Below are 13,401 nucleotides of genomic sequence, written 5' to 3'. Positions count from 1 at the left end.
GATTTTGATTACTTTTATTATTGTTGAGTTGTGTATGTTGTTTGTGTATTTTAGCCCCTGAGGCAGCCCCAATGTAGGGGGCGAAACTCGGCCAGAGTCCTCCACATGGCTAGTTACAGGTATTATAACAAACACTCCAAAACTTCAATTTTAAAGGCAGAGCTAACTTTTATGTGTTATGAGTGTGACATTTTATGTATGTTGATTGTATTATTTTGTTTTAATTTGTTTTAACTTTTCCCTTGAATACCACACTGAGGAATAGCAATCTATAATCTTATTTCTACTTGTACAGTTAAAATACTTTTACGTGCTTTTAATTAATTTTAGCTGTCATCTTTTATTGAACTGATTTATTGTATTATTTCTAATATGTATATTGTAAACCGCTGTGAAGGCTAACGCCAATACGGCGGTATAAAAAAACCTAATAAACTATAAACTAAAAGAAACACGTCTCCATGAAATAAAACTTTCTGATTGGACATTTGGCTTCTAACCCATTTTAAAACCTTAGCCTTCTGAAGCTGCATTGTGGGCCTTCTTTGCTAACTCCTGTAGTGTAGCATCTTCTTTCTCCCCTATTTTGAAGGGAAACATGCTGGGCTCTTTTGCTTTGGCTACTTCTTCCCTACCCTCAGTCTTCATGTTCATGGAGTTTATGAGATGTATACAGAATATTTTTTCATTTTTTTTTGGGACAGAGTTTCATCCCAAAATCATTTTCAGTTTAAAGCCTTTCCCTTTGGGCCAGCAACAGCTCCCCCAACACCTTCTCCAGAGTGATGGTAGTAATGGTGGTGGTTCTATGGAAGGAGGGTGTTCTAGTGCAACCTTGCTTGAATGATTGGCTCATCAGAGCAAAATCGGAACAGAAGCTATCCGACAGATGGTGCAGTTGCTGGAGTAATTGGGTGGGTGGTGAACTTTTCCAAGAGCAATTTGAATTTATTAAAATTTATTATCCGTACTTGTCACAAAGAAAATGCTTGAGGTACATTACAACCCTCTTAGTCCCTGGAATATCTGGGGACTCTGTTTGACACAAACATCTGTTGAGACCACTTAACAGACCTAAGGATTCAAAGTTGCAGTACAAGTCTGCTCTCTATCTATGGAAACTCCAATGATATGGACTTATCTACTCCTCCTGGCTTTCATAGCCACGACATTGTAACTCGCATCAACAGAGGAGGAGGAGCCTGGAGTTAAGAGCAGTGAACTGAGAACCAGGGTTCAGATCCTACTTCCTCACCATTAACACTCTTCGTGAGTTTTAGTAAATCACTTTATTGGGCGAGAGCACATATGAGACATCTTTAGAGAGCTCTGTTGTCCAGGTGGGACCCTCAGTCTCGAACTACTACAGAAGATTGGTGATTCCAGTTAATGTCAAGATCAATCTACAGTGGTAGCTGATGTACAGCAATCTAGAGAAAGGAATGGCTCTTGAACTTCCTTCCAGGGTGATGGTCACGATGGATGCTATTCGCTTTGGCTGGGGAGCCATTGTCAAGGTCTGCTGGCTCAAGGTGTTTGGTCAGCAGAGGAAACAAATTAGTCCAATATCTTGGAGACCAGGGCAATTTAGTGGGCCTCCTGAGTTTTGCCACTCTTCTTAAGGGTCAAGCAGTCTGTGTGCCAACAATGCCACTGAGGTTGCCTATGTGGATTATCAATGAGGCACCAAGAGTCCTCAGCTTTCAGAGTGTTATTGTTTGTAAGAATTTTGGGTGAACCCCTGGACTCTGTGGCACATGACCACGCCCACGGGGGAAGATCCCGTGAGGGGCCACTGGTCAGGCTCAGCTTAGGACACACACACAATCAGATCTTTATTAGACAGTAATGGTGAGCCACCAGAGGGTGGCGGTAGTGAGCTGGAATATAGCCCGACTGGGCTTGTAGTCCCTCAGGCTCTGGAACAGCGATCCCACAATGGCTGTGCTGTAGTGGAGAGAAACTGATATCGTGAGTAGCAGGCAGTGAATGCAGAGTTCGAATTAGAACCTCGTTGGTAATGAACTCACGCAGCAGTCTCTCAGTATGGAGCACAGGAGCTGAAGTAAAGGCAGGCCCTCGAGGAGCGAGTACCTGGTTCCAGGGAACAGCTCTGAGAGAGATAGATGGTAAATCACAGATGGTATAGGCAGCGGTGTCTTCCAGGCAGAAGTGAAGTCCAGGTAGCAAGTCCAGGAACATGGGCCTTCGAGGAGGAGTACCGGTTCCAGACAGCGACCTGAAAGAGAAAAGAGAGAGAGGCCCTCGAGGAGCGGGTACCCCCAATAGAGTAGTCCAAGTGGAGGCGAGTAGCTAGGTTCAGAGAGCGAATCCCATCCGAAGGAGATCCAACCTTGCTAACTCGTAAGCTAGCAATTGCGTAGGCTTTTTGTATCCTGGATGCATAGCGTCATCACAGGGGGACGCCCCTGAGGTTCGCGCCACTGAAAGTACTTGAAGCAGGGCCGCTCGGTGCGCTCACCCTTAGGCAGCTGAACAGCATGGCGGAGGCAGCGCCCAAGCCGGTCCAGGGACGCCGAGAGGACGGCAAGGAAGACCGCCGCAGCAAGCCAAACGTCCGTCAAACCGCAGGAGGAGTCACCAAAGAGGTATGGAGGACGGAGTGGGAGACGTCGGGCAGCAATGGTCGCAACACAGAGGAGATGAAGTTGCTTATGGGACTTGATGTTTACAAGTGAATACTTAAGGTCCAGATGAGCTAAAGGGCACTGGGCTTTAGCGTGGGCCGCACGGATAGGAATTTATCATAGACCAGGAATCAGGTATGGATCAGGAGTCAAGGGCTACTTAGACAGCATTTCCACAAATAAGGTTTCAGAAGACTGAAGCAGTGAGGATGTATCAAGCAAGGTCTTATTATATGCAGCTTCAATTTGGAGCACACACCAGGGTTGGTCCAGTTGGGAGCTTTCAAGGGTTTGACCACCCCTGCCAAGAGGCTATGTAATTTCTGCCAAGGTATTCCAAGATAACATAAGATTTGCCATATAGGGTCAGACTGAAGGTCCATCAGGCTCAGCATCCTGTTTCCAACAGGATGCTATACCTGGCTGAAACCCAAAAGGTTAAAATATCCCCATGCTCTTTATCCAGGGATAATCAATGAATTTCCCCAAGTCCCCTAATAATGGTTTGTGTTCTTTTCCTCCAGGAACTTGTCCAAACCTTTTTTAAACCCATCTACCTTAATAGCTTTTACCCACATCCTCTAGCAACAAATTCCCAGAGCTTAATAATATGTTGAGTTAAAATATATTTTCTCTTATTTGTTTTAAATGTACCATTCTGTTTCGCTCATTATTTTATAGACCTCTGTCATATCTTCCCTCAGCAATCTCTTCTCCAAGCTGAAGAGCCTGACCCTCTAGCTGAGTCTGATGGGCATCCAGTTGGACGAGCAGCCTAGATGTGTGTACTTGGATGCACATTTTTTGTACATCAATTTGGTGCAGGTAATCTAGGCGTGAGCCTTTACCAGTCTGCATGCTTACAACCATGTGCCTGCAGCAAAGAAACCTAAGCACTTATCTATTTGTACTACATGCCATATCAGGGCCATTCAGTCAGAGCTTTCTTTAAGCCTGTGTCAGCTTCAGTAGGAAGGCAAGACGTCCCAAACAGAAGAAAATCTCCAAAGAAGAAAGTCAGGTTTTATATACTAAGTGTGATAAAAGCTTCAGGCAGAAGTGTAACCTCCATCCACCAGAGAATCCACAAAGGAGAAAAGCCATTTAGATGTAGTGAATGTGGTAAAAGTTTCAGTCATAAAAAAACTTCAATTCCCCAGATATGGAGTCATATAGAACTCTTCTCATTTCTTTCATAAAGATGAGTTGCTGGGTTTGATCTCTCAGACCTTGAAGATTCTTGGAGTGGCTGGCCTGACTCCTTGGGGTTGCAGAAGAAGGATCTTATTTTGTCACCCTCCACAAGGCTTTTTGTTTCATTCCCCTCCTTGATGCAATCCAGGAATTGGATTGATCTGGAATGGAGTGTGCCAGAGGCGTCTTTTTAAATGAGGATATGCCTTGGTGGGTTTATACCCCTTGGATCCATAGGCCAGAGAGCAGTTGGTGTTTCCCTAGGGCGGATGCCTTGGTGTGTTCTGTCACGAAATGTACCACCATCTCAGTAGAGGAAGGTGCAGCACTGAAGGAAGCTCAGGATAGGAGGATTGAGGCTATCCTAAAGCAAGCCTTTGAGACAGTGACAATGAACTTACAAATTGACCTCTTTTTGGGCCTTGGTAGCTCAGGCTACCTTTTGTCTTTGTCAAGAATCTGGTGGCACTGTGTCCGATCTTGGACCTATAGTAAAACCGGGGGCCACCGGGAGGGAAGTGACGTTACCAACATGAATGGACATATAGCAGAGGAGCTCCTGATCCCCTGCTGTGAAAAACTAATACTACAAAAACCCAGAAAATAGTAAAAAAAACTGCCTACTTCGATAGGAGACAACACTAACACCTCTCCGGATGACACTTAAGAATAAAGCTATATATCTGCGACAGTACTTGTAACGGCAGCCACTTCATATGATAACGACTCTCAGGACAAAATGGCTGCCAGGGAAGCATTGGAACAAGTAAAACGCAGTGACAAAGCAACAAACAGAAGGATCTAATCTAAACTGCTATGAAGCTGTTTCAATTCGTACTTCATTAAATGGTTGAAGAATTGAATAACAACACTGAGGAATTAAAACAGAGTTATCTCGATTGGTCGCTGAGCTCCAACAAGATATTGGAGCAATTGGACAATGTGTAGATGACATGGAGAACCAGATGGAGGAACAAAGGGTAACTGCGGATAAGCTTTTGAAAAAATTTAAGGACACGGAAGCGTCGCAAACCCTGATACAAGAATAAATAGAGGATCTTGAAAATAGATCCCGATGCTGTAATCTCCGCTTCTGGGGGATACCAGAACTCGAAGAATACAAAGACGCTAAAATGGTGGTTCAACAGATTAGCAAACTCATTCTCCTCAAAAACAAAGAGGAAAACAATATTGGCAACATACAGATAGAGAGAGCTCATAGATCTCTGGGCACGAGGAGAAACAACTTACCGAGAGATGACATAGCATGCTACAGGAACTACCAATGAAGGAGGAATATTTTCAAGCTGCCAGAAAAGATAACTAAATTCTGTGGCAAGGACATAAAATTATGATATTCATCGACCTATCACCGCTAACGCTATAAAAAAGGAAGAGCTTCCAAGGAATAACAGAAGCCCTACACAGAGAAATATAAATGGTTGTTTCCTTTTGGGCTTGCTTCACGCTAGGCGGCATCACCATCAAGGGTCAAAACCCACACAGAAGATGCGCGCATTCTCAAAGTGGCCGAGATATCAATTTCCTGCATCACCCAGAACACCAAGAATCAAATTCAGACTCCATAAAAGACACACCAAGATGGCAAAGAGCAACATTGGGGAGTAGAAGGCTGAGGAGAAATTTGGGGGCTCTACTTCATCCAGAAATCGGAATCATGATTGATTTTCATCCATACCGGAGAGAGACTATTACCTAAATACAGGCGGCCAGATGCAACTCTATCTGCAAGCACTGCAAGTTTTTCTTCTCTATATGTTCTTATTACCTCAAAAGGCTACCGGATAGTTTAAGCAGCAGGATACTTGGCCAGCTGCACCCTCAAAATGAGGCCCAATAACATACTGAAGTTTGAATCTTAATATGCCCAAGATGGCGACATAGATTTATGCCGCATAGCAAATATAGGTCTCAATCCATTTTTGAAAGGTTCTCAGAGGTTTTGAAGTGTTAAAATGTTAAAACTGGGTATATTTAATCACCCATGCTGATATTAGATTAAAACATGGCGGTGGGTTGGCAGGGTGTCGCGAGGGGACTCACTTCTATCACCTATTTCACAGGCTGATATTTGAACAGCCTGTCATGGTACGTAGGGTTGGGAAAAAAAGGGAGGGGGAGCAATAAGGGAAAATCAGATTGTTCATAGATTGCCTATAAAAGTCCAAAATCTTTGTAAAGTGGGAAAAGAAACTGACAGGAGTGGGGCAGACCATGCAGGAACCTCGGGTGATGACGGTTTTACCTCTTTCTTTGTTTCCCTTTTTTTTCCCTTTTTAGATTTAGATTTTAGATTTTTTTCCTTTTTTAGATTTAGATTTAGTTGCGGGTGACTTTAATTTCACACACTGAATCCCCTTCTAGAAAACAGCAACAGGAAGGAGTTCAGTATCAGCTAAACAGAGTAAGGACTTGAAATGCTTTACCCGGTATGTCCCAACTTTGGGATTATTGACATATGGCGCTTCATGAATACCAAACAACCACTCTGGGAATCATTAAATGATAAACCTCCTATTCCTATCAATATTAAGAATATGTCTTTGTACTTCAATTAATACATATACTCATAACAAGACTTGTATTTTTAACAATAGATCAAAACAATTTTTATTATATTGCATTTATCCCCACATACACATTATATTTTATTACATATCATACATCATTATAACATGTACAAACATATCAATGATAATTCAAAATTCTTTCCAACACATTCAAATGTTATATCCCCCGGACATGTTACCCCCACCCCCAATACCCCTATAAAAACAATAAATAGAATCACATTCACACCACATACATACCCCATAAAAACACTCACTCATAAAACAGTACGATTGGGGGACTGCTTTGGATGAGGTCAGGCAGTACACACCGGCTGGCTATTGAAAGGTTTTTGGCGGTCTATGTCCAATATGAGAGGTGTTTAAAGTTTGCTGGTTCAGCTGCTGTATGAGAGTGCAATTGACATCGGGCCAATCGGGACTTGGAGTAGAGTTCGAATTACTAAAGTCTGGGATCTGAAGCTGTTTGGGATTCAAGGATATCTGAGATATGTGAGCAGTATGAAATGAGGTATAAGGGGAGTCTCCGGACATGTTGGTGAGGTTGTTGGAGAAAATGCTCGGATTTGAAAAATTGCTTTGTGATATGACAAGAAGTGGGTACAATTTCCCCTGAGGAAACCCTAGTCGGGTGAAACAAAGAACCTTGTCGGGATCTACAGTGTTTCAACAGTGAACAAGCAACCATTAATTCGTGGGCTGGAGTAAAAGGAATTAGATTCATCTATTTTAAAAATTTAACAACATAACGAGCATTTGTACTGTTTTATGTGTTGAGTGTTTTTATTGGTTATGTATGTGGTGTGAACTAATAAGGATTTTTAAAATATCCTACTCTCCAAATCTGTCATCCTGAGATTATCGTAGACTGGTGGCACGCAAATATGCACCAGTCATTCTCCCTGACCTGTCTCTCTCTCAATCTCCCACATGCTCTCTCACTTTGACACAATACTGTCAATCACACTTGCACAAACATGCTCTCTCTTACTTACAAGCTGTCAATCACACCCCGCATGTTCTCTCTCCCTCTGGCTCACCCTCAATCACAAACCCCCTCCTCCCTAGCACAAATGACAGCTGCAGTAGCCGCCTCCTCCAGCTCCTGTGGCTCGAGAATGAAAAATCCCATCAGCTGCGGAGGCTAACTCTGCTCTCCTGTTGCTGATCGCTGGCTGTGCTTGATTTTGGTCTGGGTCTACACTTCTGCCACTACTTATATAGCATGGTCTTCTCTTCTTCTTCCACACGCCCCACTTACATCACTTCCTGTTCCGGGTTGTGGGAGCAGGAAGAAGAAATGGCCATGCTGCTGATATTGACAGCTTCCACTAGTGGCTTATCTAAAGTATTTGGCACCTGGAGCGGATACTTCCTTTGGCACCCCCAACACATATATAAATTTAAAATTTCCTAAACATTGATAAAATATTTCAAAACAGCAGACACATCAAATAACACCAAATAATTAAAACTAATAAGGATTTTTAAAATACCCTACTCTCCAAATCTGTCATCCTGAGATTAGCGTAGACTGGTGGCACGCATACACGCTTCCTGTGTCTGTCACTCTCACACACACACAGACAAAAAACTGAACCAGAAACCACAACAAGCTAGATTCTGTATGCAGTGCAACAATGGAAAAACAGAACATCACTATTCCTCAAAACAAGACAATCAAGAAATATAAATCAATCTGAATAGTAAAACCATACTAAAAAATACACATCAAAACAGTTGATGAATATCATCCAATAATTAGAGCTCTTAAACATCGATTTCATATTTCAAAACAGCAGGCATATCAAATAATACCCAATAATTAAAACTAGTAAGGATAAAATTTTTCCCCCATGCCATACCTGGAAAATTTTTTATTTCCAGTAACTCTGAGATTGTCATGGATTAGTGGAGGGCATACACAAACTTTCTCTTCGCTCTCTTATATTGTCATTCTTCTACACTCTGTATTTATTTATTTATTTATTTAATGGCTTTTATATACGGATAGCTGTTTTCCACATCGTATCGGTTTACAAGATCAAGGCCGCCCTAAATACATGGCATAACATTTACATGGAACGCAAAGGAAACAAAGAATACAGTGCTTGATAACATAGCATAACAAATACAGTGCTTGATATCATAACAAAAAACAGATCCCATGGAATGCATGGCAATATGAGGGGGGGGGGAAATAAATAAACTGGGCTGGAAGTAAATAAGTTAGGAGGAAGGGAGAAAAGGAGAAGAAACAAGCTATGTACAAATAAGAGGATCGTGTTTAAGGGAAATTCACTGTGAATTGATCAGAGGTAATGAGCATAAGGGTTAGAAGAAGGCCTGTTGGAACAGCCATGTTTTTAGTTTAGTTTTTTTTTATTTTGTTGGCAAGATTCTGTACTGAGCTCAGGGGGGCATGGCATTCCAATAGTGGGACCTGCTATTGAGAAAGCTCTCTTTTTAGTGGAGGTGAATTGTGTGTGCTGCTTCTCCTTCACTCCCCCTTTCCCCTTCATCTCACCTCTGCACTCATCCCCTTTCCCCTACTCTCACCTCCTTTCCTTCCCACTCGTCTTCCATCCCTCGCCCCCAGTCACTCAAACCCTCTTCCCTCACTCCCCTCTTCCTCCCACTCCCTCCCCTTTCCTCTGTCACTCACCACCCTTCTCCTCTTCTCTCTGTCACAACGCCATGTGACTCATCTCTACACCAAGTTGGTCCTCCTTCCTGCCGGCGTGGTGCAAGAAGCCCACTGGAAGGACACCAGAGTGCTACTGCGCTGGAGGGGCCTCTAATCGCTGACTGTCACAAATCTGCACCTCACTGGACCTCTAATTGTTGGCCACAGCAAGGGAGGCGCCAGGAGAGGGACAGGACGGCATCCGGCAAGCACAGCAGAGGTGGTATGAGAAGCACACGCTCAGGGCAGGCAAAGCATGTTTTCTTTTCTCTTCTGCAGCTGCACAGCCCGATTGTACGTAAAATCAGCTGATTGGTGTTACGAAACACTCCCGATGTTACCCTTCTCTCTGTTTTCACCCAGGGTGGACCGCTCCCCTTCACCCCCCTTTAGAACGCCACTGGCTTCCGCTAACACTGCTGCTGTGACTGCCTGAACAGAACGGCAGCAGTATTAGTGAAAGCATATATGCGACTCGCTGCGATGAAAGAGAGGGAGAGGAAGCACAACCGGGGCAGCGGGAAGCTGCGACACACTGATTGAGAAGTGCTGTCTTAGACAGGTCACCCATTTTTTTTTTACCTATTTTGGGGAATAAAGATTTAATACCTGGTATGCATAGTAAGGTATTTTAGATTTGGCACATAAGGGGCTTTAGAGCTATAGTTCATGTGGTGGACAATATCAATGTTATGCGCTCTTTTCAGACCCTCCAGGAGACTTATGATCTTCCATCTCAACATTTTTATGCAAATTTGCAAATATGTCACTATGTACAGTCCTTAACTTTACCTGACCCTCATAACCACGCTTGGGAAATTTTCTCAGATTTCTTGAATATGGATGACCCCACTCATCATAGACTATCCTTTTGGTATAAGTTATTAAGCAAATATCAAACTACGCTCAGTTGGGATACCGCTGTGGATAGTTGGAATAGAAATTTGGGATCCAACTTAACATCTGCTTATTATAAAGGGTATTTTGCACATGCACAGTCCCTCTCAGTACCTATTCCCATTCAGGAGCTTCAATTCAAATTTCTGCATAGGTTTTATTTTGCTTCTGCTGAAGCTAACAAAATGAGAAACCAAGGTAGTGGGCAATGCCTTAAATGTGATGCCCCTCGCAGTACACTTGGGCACCAGTTTTGGTCTTGTCCATGTATTCGCTCGTTCTGGTACTGTGTACACAAATATTTGCTTACAATGTATGGGATATCCTTTGTATGCAGAATAAATATGTTTCTTTGGGATGACACTAGGGGCATCTCATTTCCTAACAAATATGTACAGTGGTGGTGTAGATGAACGATATTGCTCGCAAAAAATGTTGTACAAAAAATGGATCTCCAAGACCCACCAACGATAACGCATTTTCGTAATACGAGTCACCACACTTGTATTTTGGATAAATATATAGAAAAAAATTGAATGGTTTAAAAAGAAAAGGAACTTTACGAAGCACTGGGAAGTATATCTTCAATCTTTGTCCCCTGTGGCCCGGGGCTTGGTTCTTAATGACTTACCACTGAATCGTCTTACCCGTATCCTTTATTCTTCTGTGACACACCGAGTGATGTCAACCCGTGGTGCTTATATGTTATCCACTTGGATTTCTCAGGATCCTATAACTTGGGGGTGGGGGTGCAGTATGGTGCTCCTTTTCTTTTTAACTTGTGTGTTCTTCTTTGTTAGGTGACTTACCAGTTTGCAGACCCATTTCTGGTAGGCACTTATTAGACACATGTGGAAACAGCGTAGGAATGCACTGGAATTATTGCTTGCTTGTTTACCTGTATGTTCAGTAGCACTGCACTGCTGTGTAATATGGAAACAATTGTTCTGGTTACTTACCTTTGTTATTTCTTCAAAGTTTAATAAAAATGATTTAAAAAAAAAAAAGGTTTCTGTTCTCGGGTTAAAAGCTGATTCATTACTCATTACATGGGAGAGAACAGTACATTTAGAAGAATGTTCAGGATCTTGGAACTTGTCTCTGTGTACTTATCACACAGAGAGGCTAGATTAAACTACTGAGTTTGTTAGTTTATCATACAGTAATATTCTTTTGTCTTCTGCAGTCAAAGCCCAACTGTAACTCTACAGTCCACAAACACGCACACCCAGAGCAGCAGCTCCAGCTCTGATGGTGGCCTCTTCCGCTCTCGACCCTCACACTCCCTCCAGCCTGACGAGGATGGGCGCGTGGAACCCTATGTAGACTTCACTGAGTTTTATCGGCTGTGGAACATGGATCATGGGGAGCAGGGGTCTCTTCTGGCAGCGCAGTGAGCACAAAGAACTGGGTACTGGAGACAGAGCAGTGAAAACTGGGGAAAGCTGCAGTGGCAGCTACAGGCCATCGGCAAAGGAGAATGCCAGCGTGTTACAGAGACATTTGCGTGCCAGTCTGAGCATGCCAAACATCAGAGCATGGGAACTCTACCCCTCCAAGGCTATGAACACTTCCTTTTTTGTATCTTTTATTTATTGATGCAAATTAAAACAGTAGCTAAATGGATATCGATTTTCACCTTTGTTTGCCTTTCACTTTGAAAATCTAATTGGTTTACAAATGTATATTAGTATGTGTTGTAGTGTTACTGAAATCAAAATGCCTTTTCCTCATTTCGCACAAGTTTTAAGAAAGAAAGTTCCCTCTTGTACACAATCTTCCTCTCTCTCTTGTTTTCAGTACGATTCACTTTAATGTATTTGACAGCAGCCAGTGAAGTTACTGCTCAGCTGCATATTTTTGCTGTGAAACTAATTTCACAGCTTTAGCTAATGACAGTCTCAGCAACAGTTTGTTTAAAGCCAGCAGCTATTGTTGAGTTTAATTAAAGGGAAAACTACTGTTTTATTGTGCTCCTTCCCGTTTGCAGAAGATACAAAGGACAGAGTTATTTTTTTCTGCTGTGCAGTTCATTGAAAAATAATCACATTGTTTCTAAGCCCTGAGATCAGCATGCTTACAGCCACCTTGCTGTCTTTCCTCTATCAGTATTTGGATATATTCCAAGATGTGCCTCTTTGTAACATCACAAACTGTTTCCTCTGTAGTCTGAGAGCTACATTATTCAGAAAATATTGCTTCACACTAGTCTTAGCTCCTGTCTGCATATTACTGTCAGTGTCTCACTTCCAGCCTTAGCTCATACTGGCTTCCCATGGGGAAACACCACATAGAGAGAGGCTGGTGAAATGAGAAAAGCTTTACTGATCACACACAGAACAGCAAATACAGTCTAGAACTGTTTCAGTGAGGAAGGTATCTAAGAGCAGCAATAAAAAAAACCCACAAGCTCTTTAGCCTTTGTCTCTATCAGCACTCAGTCTCACTTTTTGTGACCCTATCTCTCACATCACTCAGCACTATCTCACTCAAGCTCACTGTGGTGTTAAATTACATTTGGCTGTTCTTGCTTCCATGGTTACTGTATACCCTGAAAGAGGCTGGGTAAAGGAACCATTATGGGATCCTAAGCAAGAGGGAAAACCTGAGAGAAAGCGTTAGAGAAAAAGAGTAATCAGAACCAGAGGAGAACTTCAGTTCCCAAAAGTCTTAGGGGTTCTGAATGGGTAGGTGCCTTCCAGGCTGTGTACTACCGAGGTGAATCATGGAATGGAGAGAGGGCACAAATGCAGCTTGATAAACAAGGGAGTTTGCTAGAGGTGAGGAGGGGCAGAAACAGTAGGAGGGAGAGAGTAAGCCAGAGGACATGAAGAGGAGATGGAGGTGGAGAAGACAGCAAACCCCTGAAGAAATCTAGGAGGTAATGGCTGTGGTGGATCCATAGTGGAAACCCCTCTCAGGAGGGGAGTTTGCAAATTAAAAGGGAACCCATCTGAAAAGACATTGCCGTGGGTGGTTGTAGCCACATCTGAGAGAGAAATGATAATACCGCAATGTACGTTAAAGTCTATTTGGAAAAAGGAGAGGGAAGAGAGAATTTTGCACCTGGTGGTTCTTGGAATAAAAGGGCAGGACTTTGGAAACTTGAACCATGAACATTGCAGAAATGGAGGTGGAAGGAGCAAGAAGCTTTGGAATATATTGGAACTGTATTTTTCTTAGCTGAACTCATAATCTAAGGTGCAATTAAGCAATTAGCACCTGAGACATCCTGGGAGGGACCTGGGTAAATGTGGGAAAAAAGAGCCAGAAGCTACCGGAATTTCAGAGCGCCACATCCTGTGTTAACCAGTGTGCTAGTTTCCTGTTCCTCCAAGAGCTTAAGTTGGGTGTATCTGTTATGGTTATTGATGTTTGGGTGGAT

The 13,401-nt window shown here is 42.8% G+C and overlaps 1 protein-coding gene across 1 annotated transcript in view; it reads left to right on the top strand.

Moving 5' to 3' along the window:
- The window catches only part of TAB1 (TGF-beta activated kinase 1 (MAP3K7) binding protein 1), a gene marked incomplete at its 5' end in the record, with an annotated part of 185,746 nt that extends 173,768 nt beyond the window's left edge, over positions 1 to 11,978 (top strand). The window contains 1 exon segment of the mRNA XM_029590187.1: positions 11,203 to 11,978. Within this exon segment, the coding sequence (XP_029446047.1) occupies positions 11,203 to 11,413 (211 nt within the window).
- Between the last annotated feature and the right edge of the window lie 1,423 nt (positions 11,979 to 13,401).

Source organism: Rhinatrema bivittatum, chromosome 2 (assembly GCF_901001135.1).
Source record: "Rhinatrema bivittatum chromosome 2, aRhiBiv1.1, whole genome shotgun sequence".
In the NCBI taxonomy this organism is placed as follows: domain Eukaryota; kingdom Metazoa; phylum Chordata; class Amphibia; order Gymnophiona; family Rhinatrematidae; genus Rhinatrema; species Rhinatrema bivittatum.
This window is presented reverse-complemented; position numbering and strand designations above follow the sequence as displayed.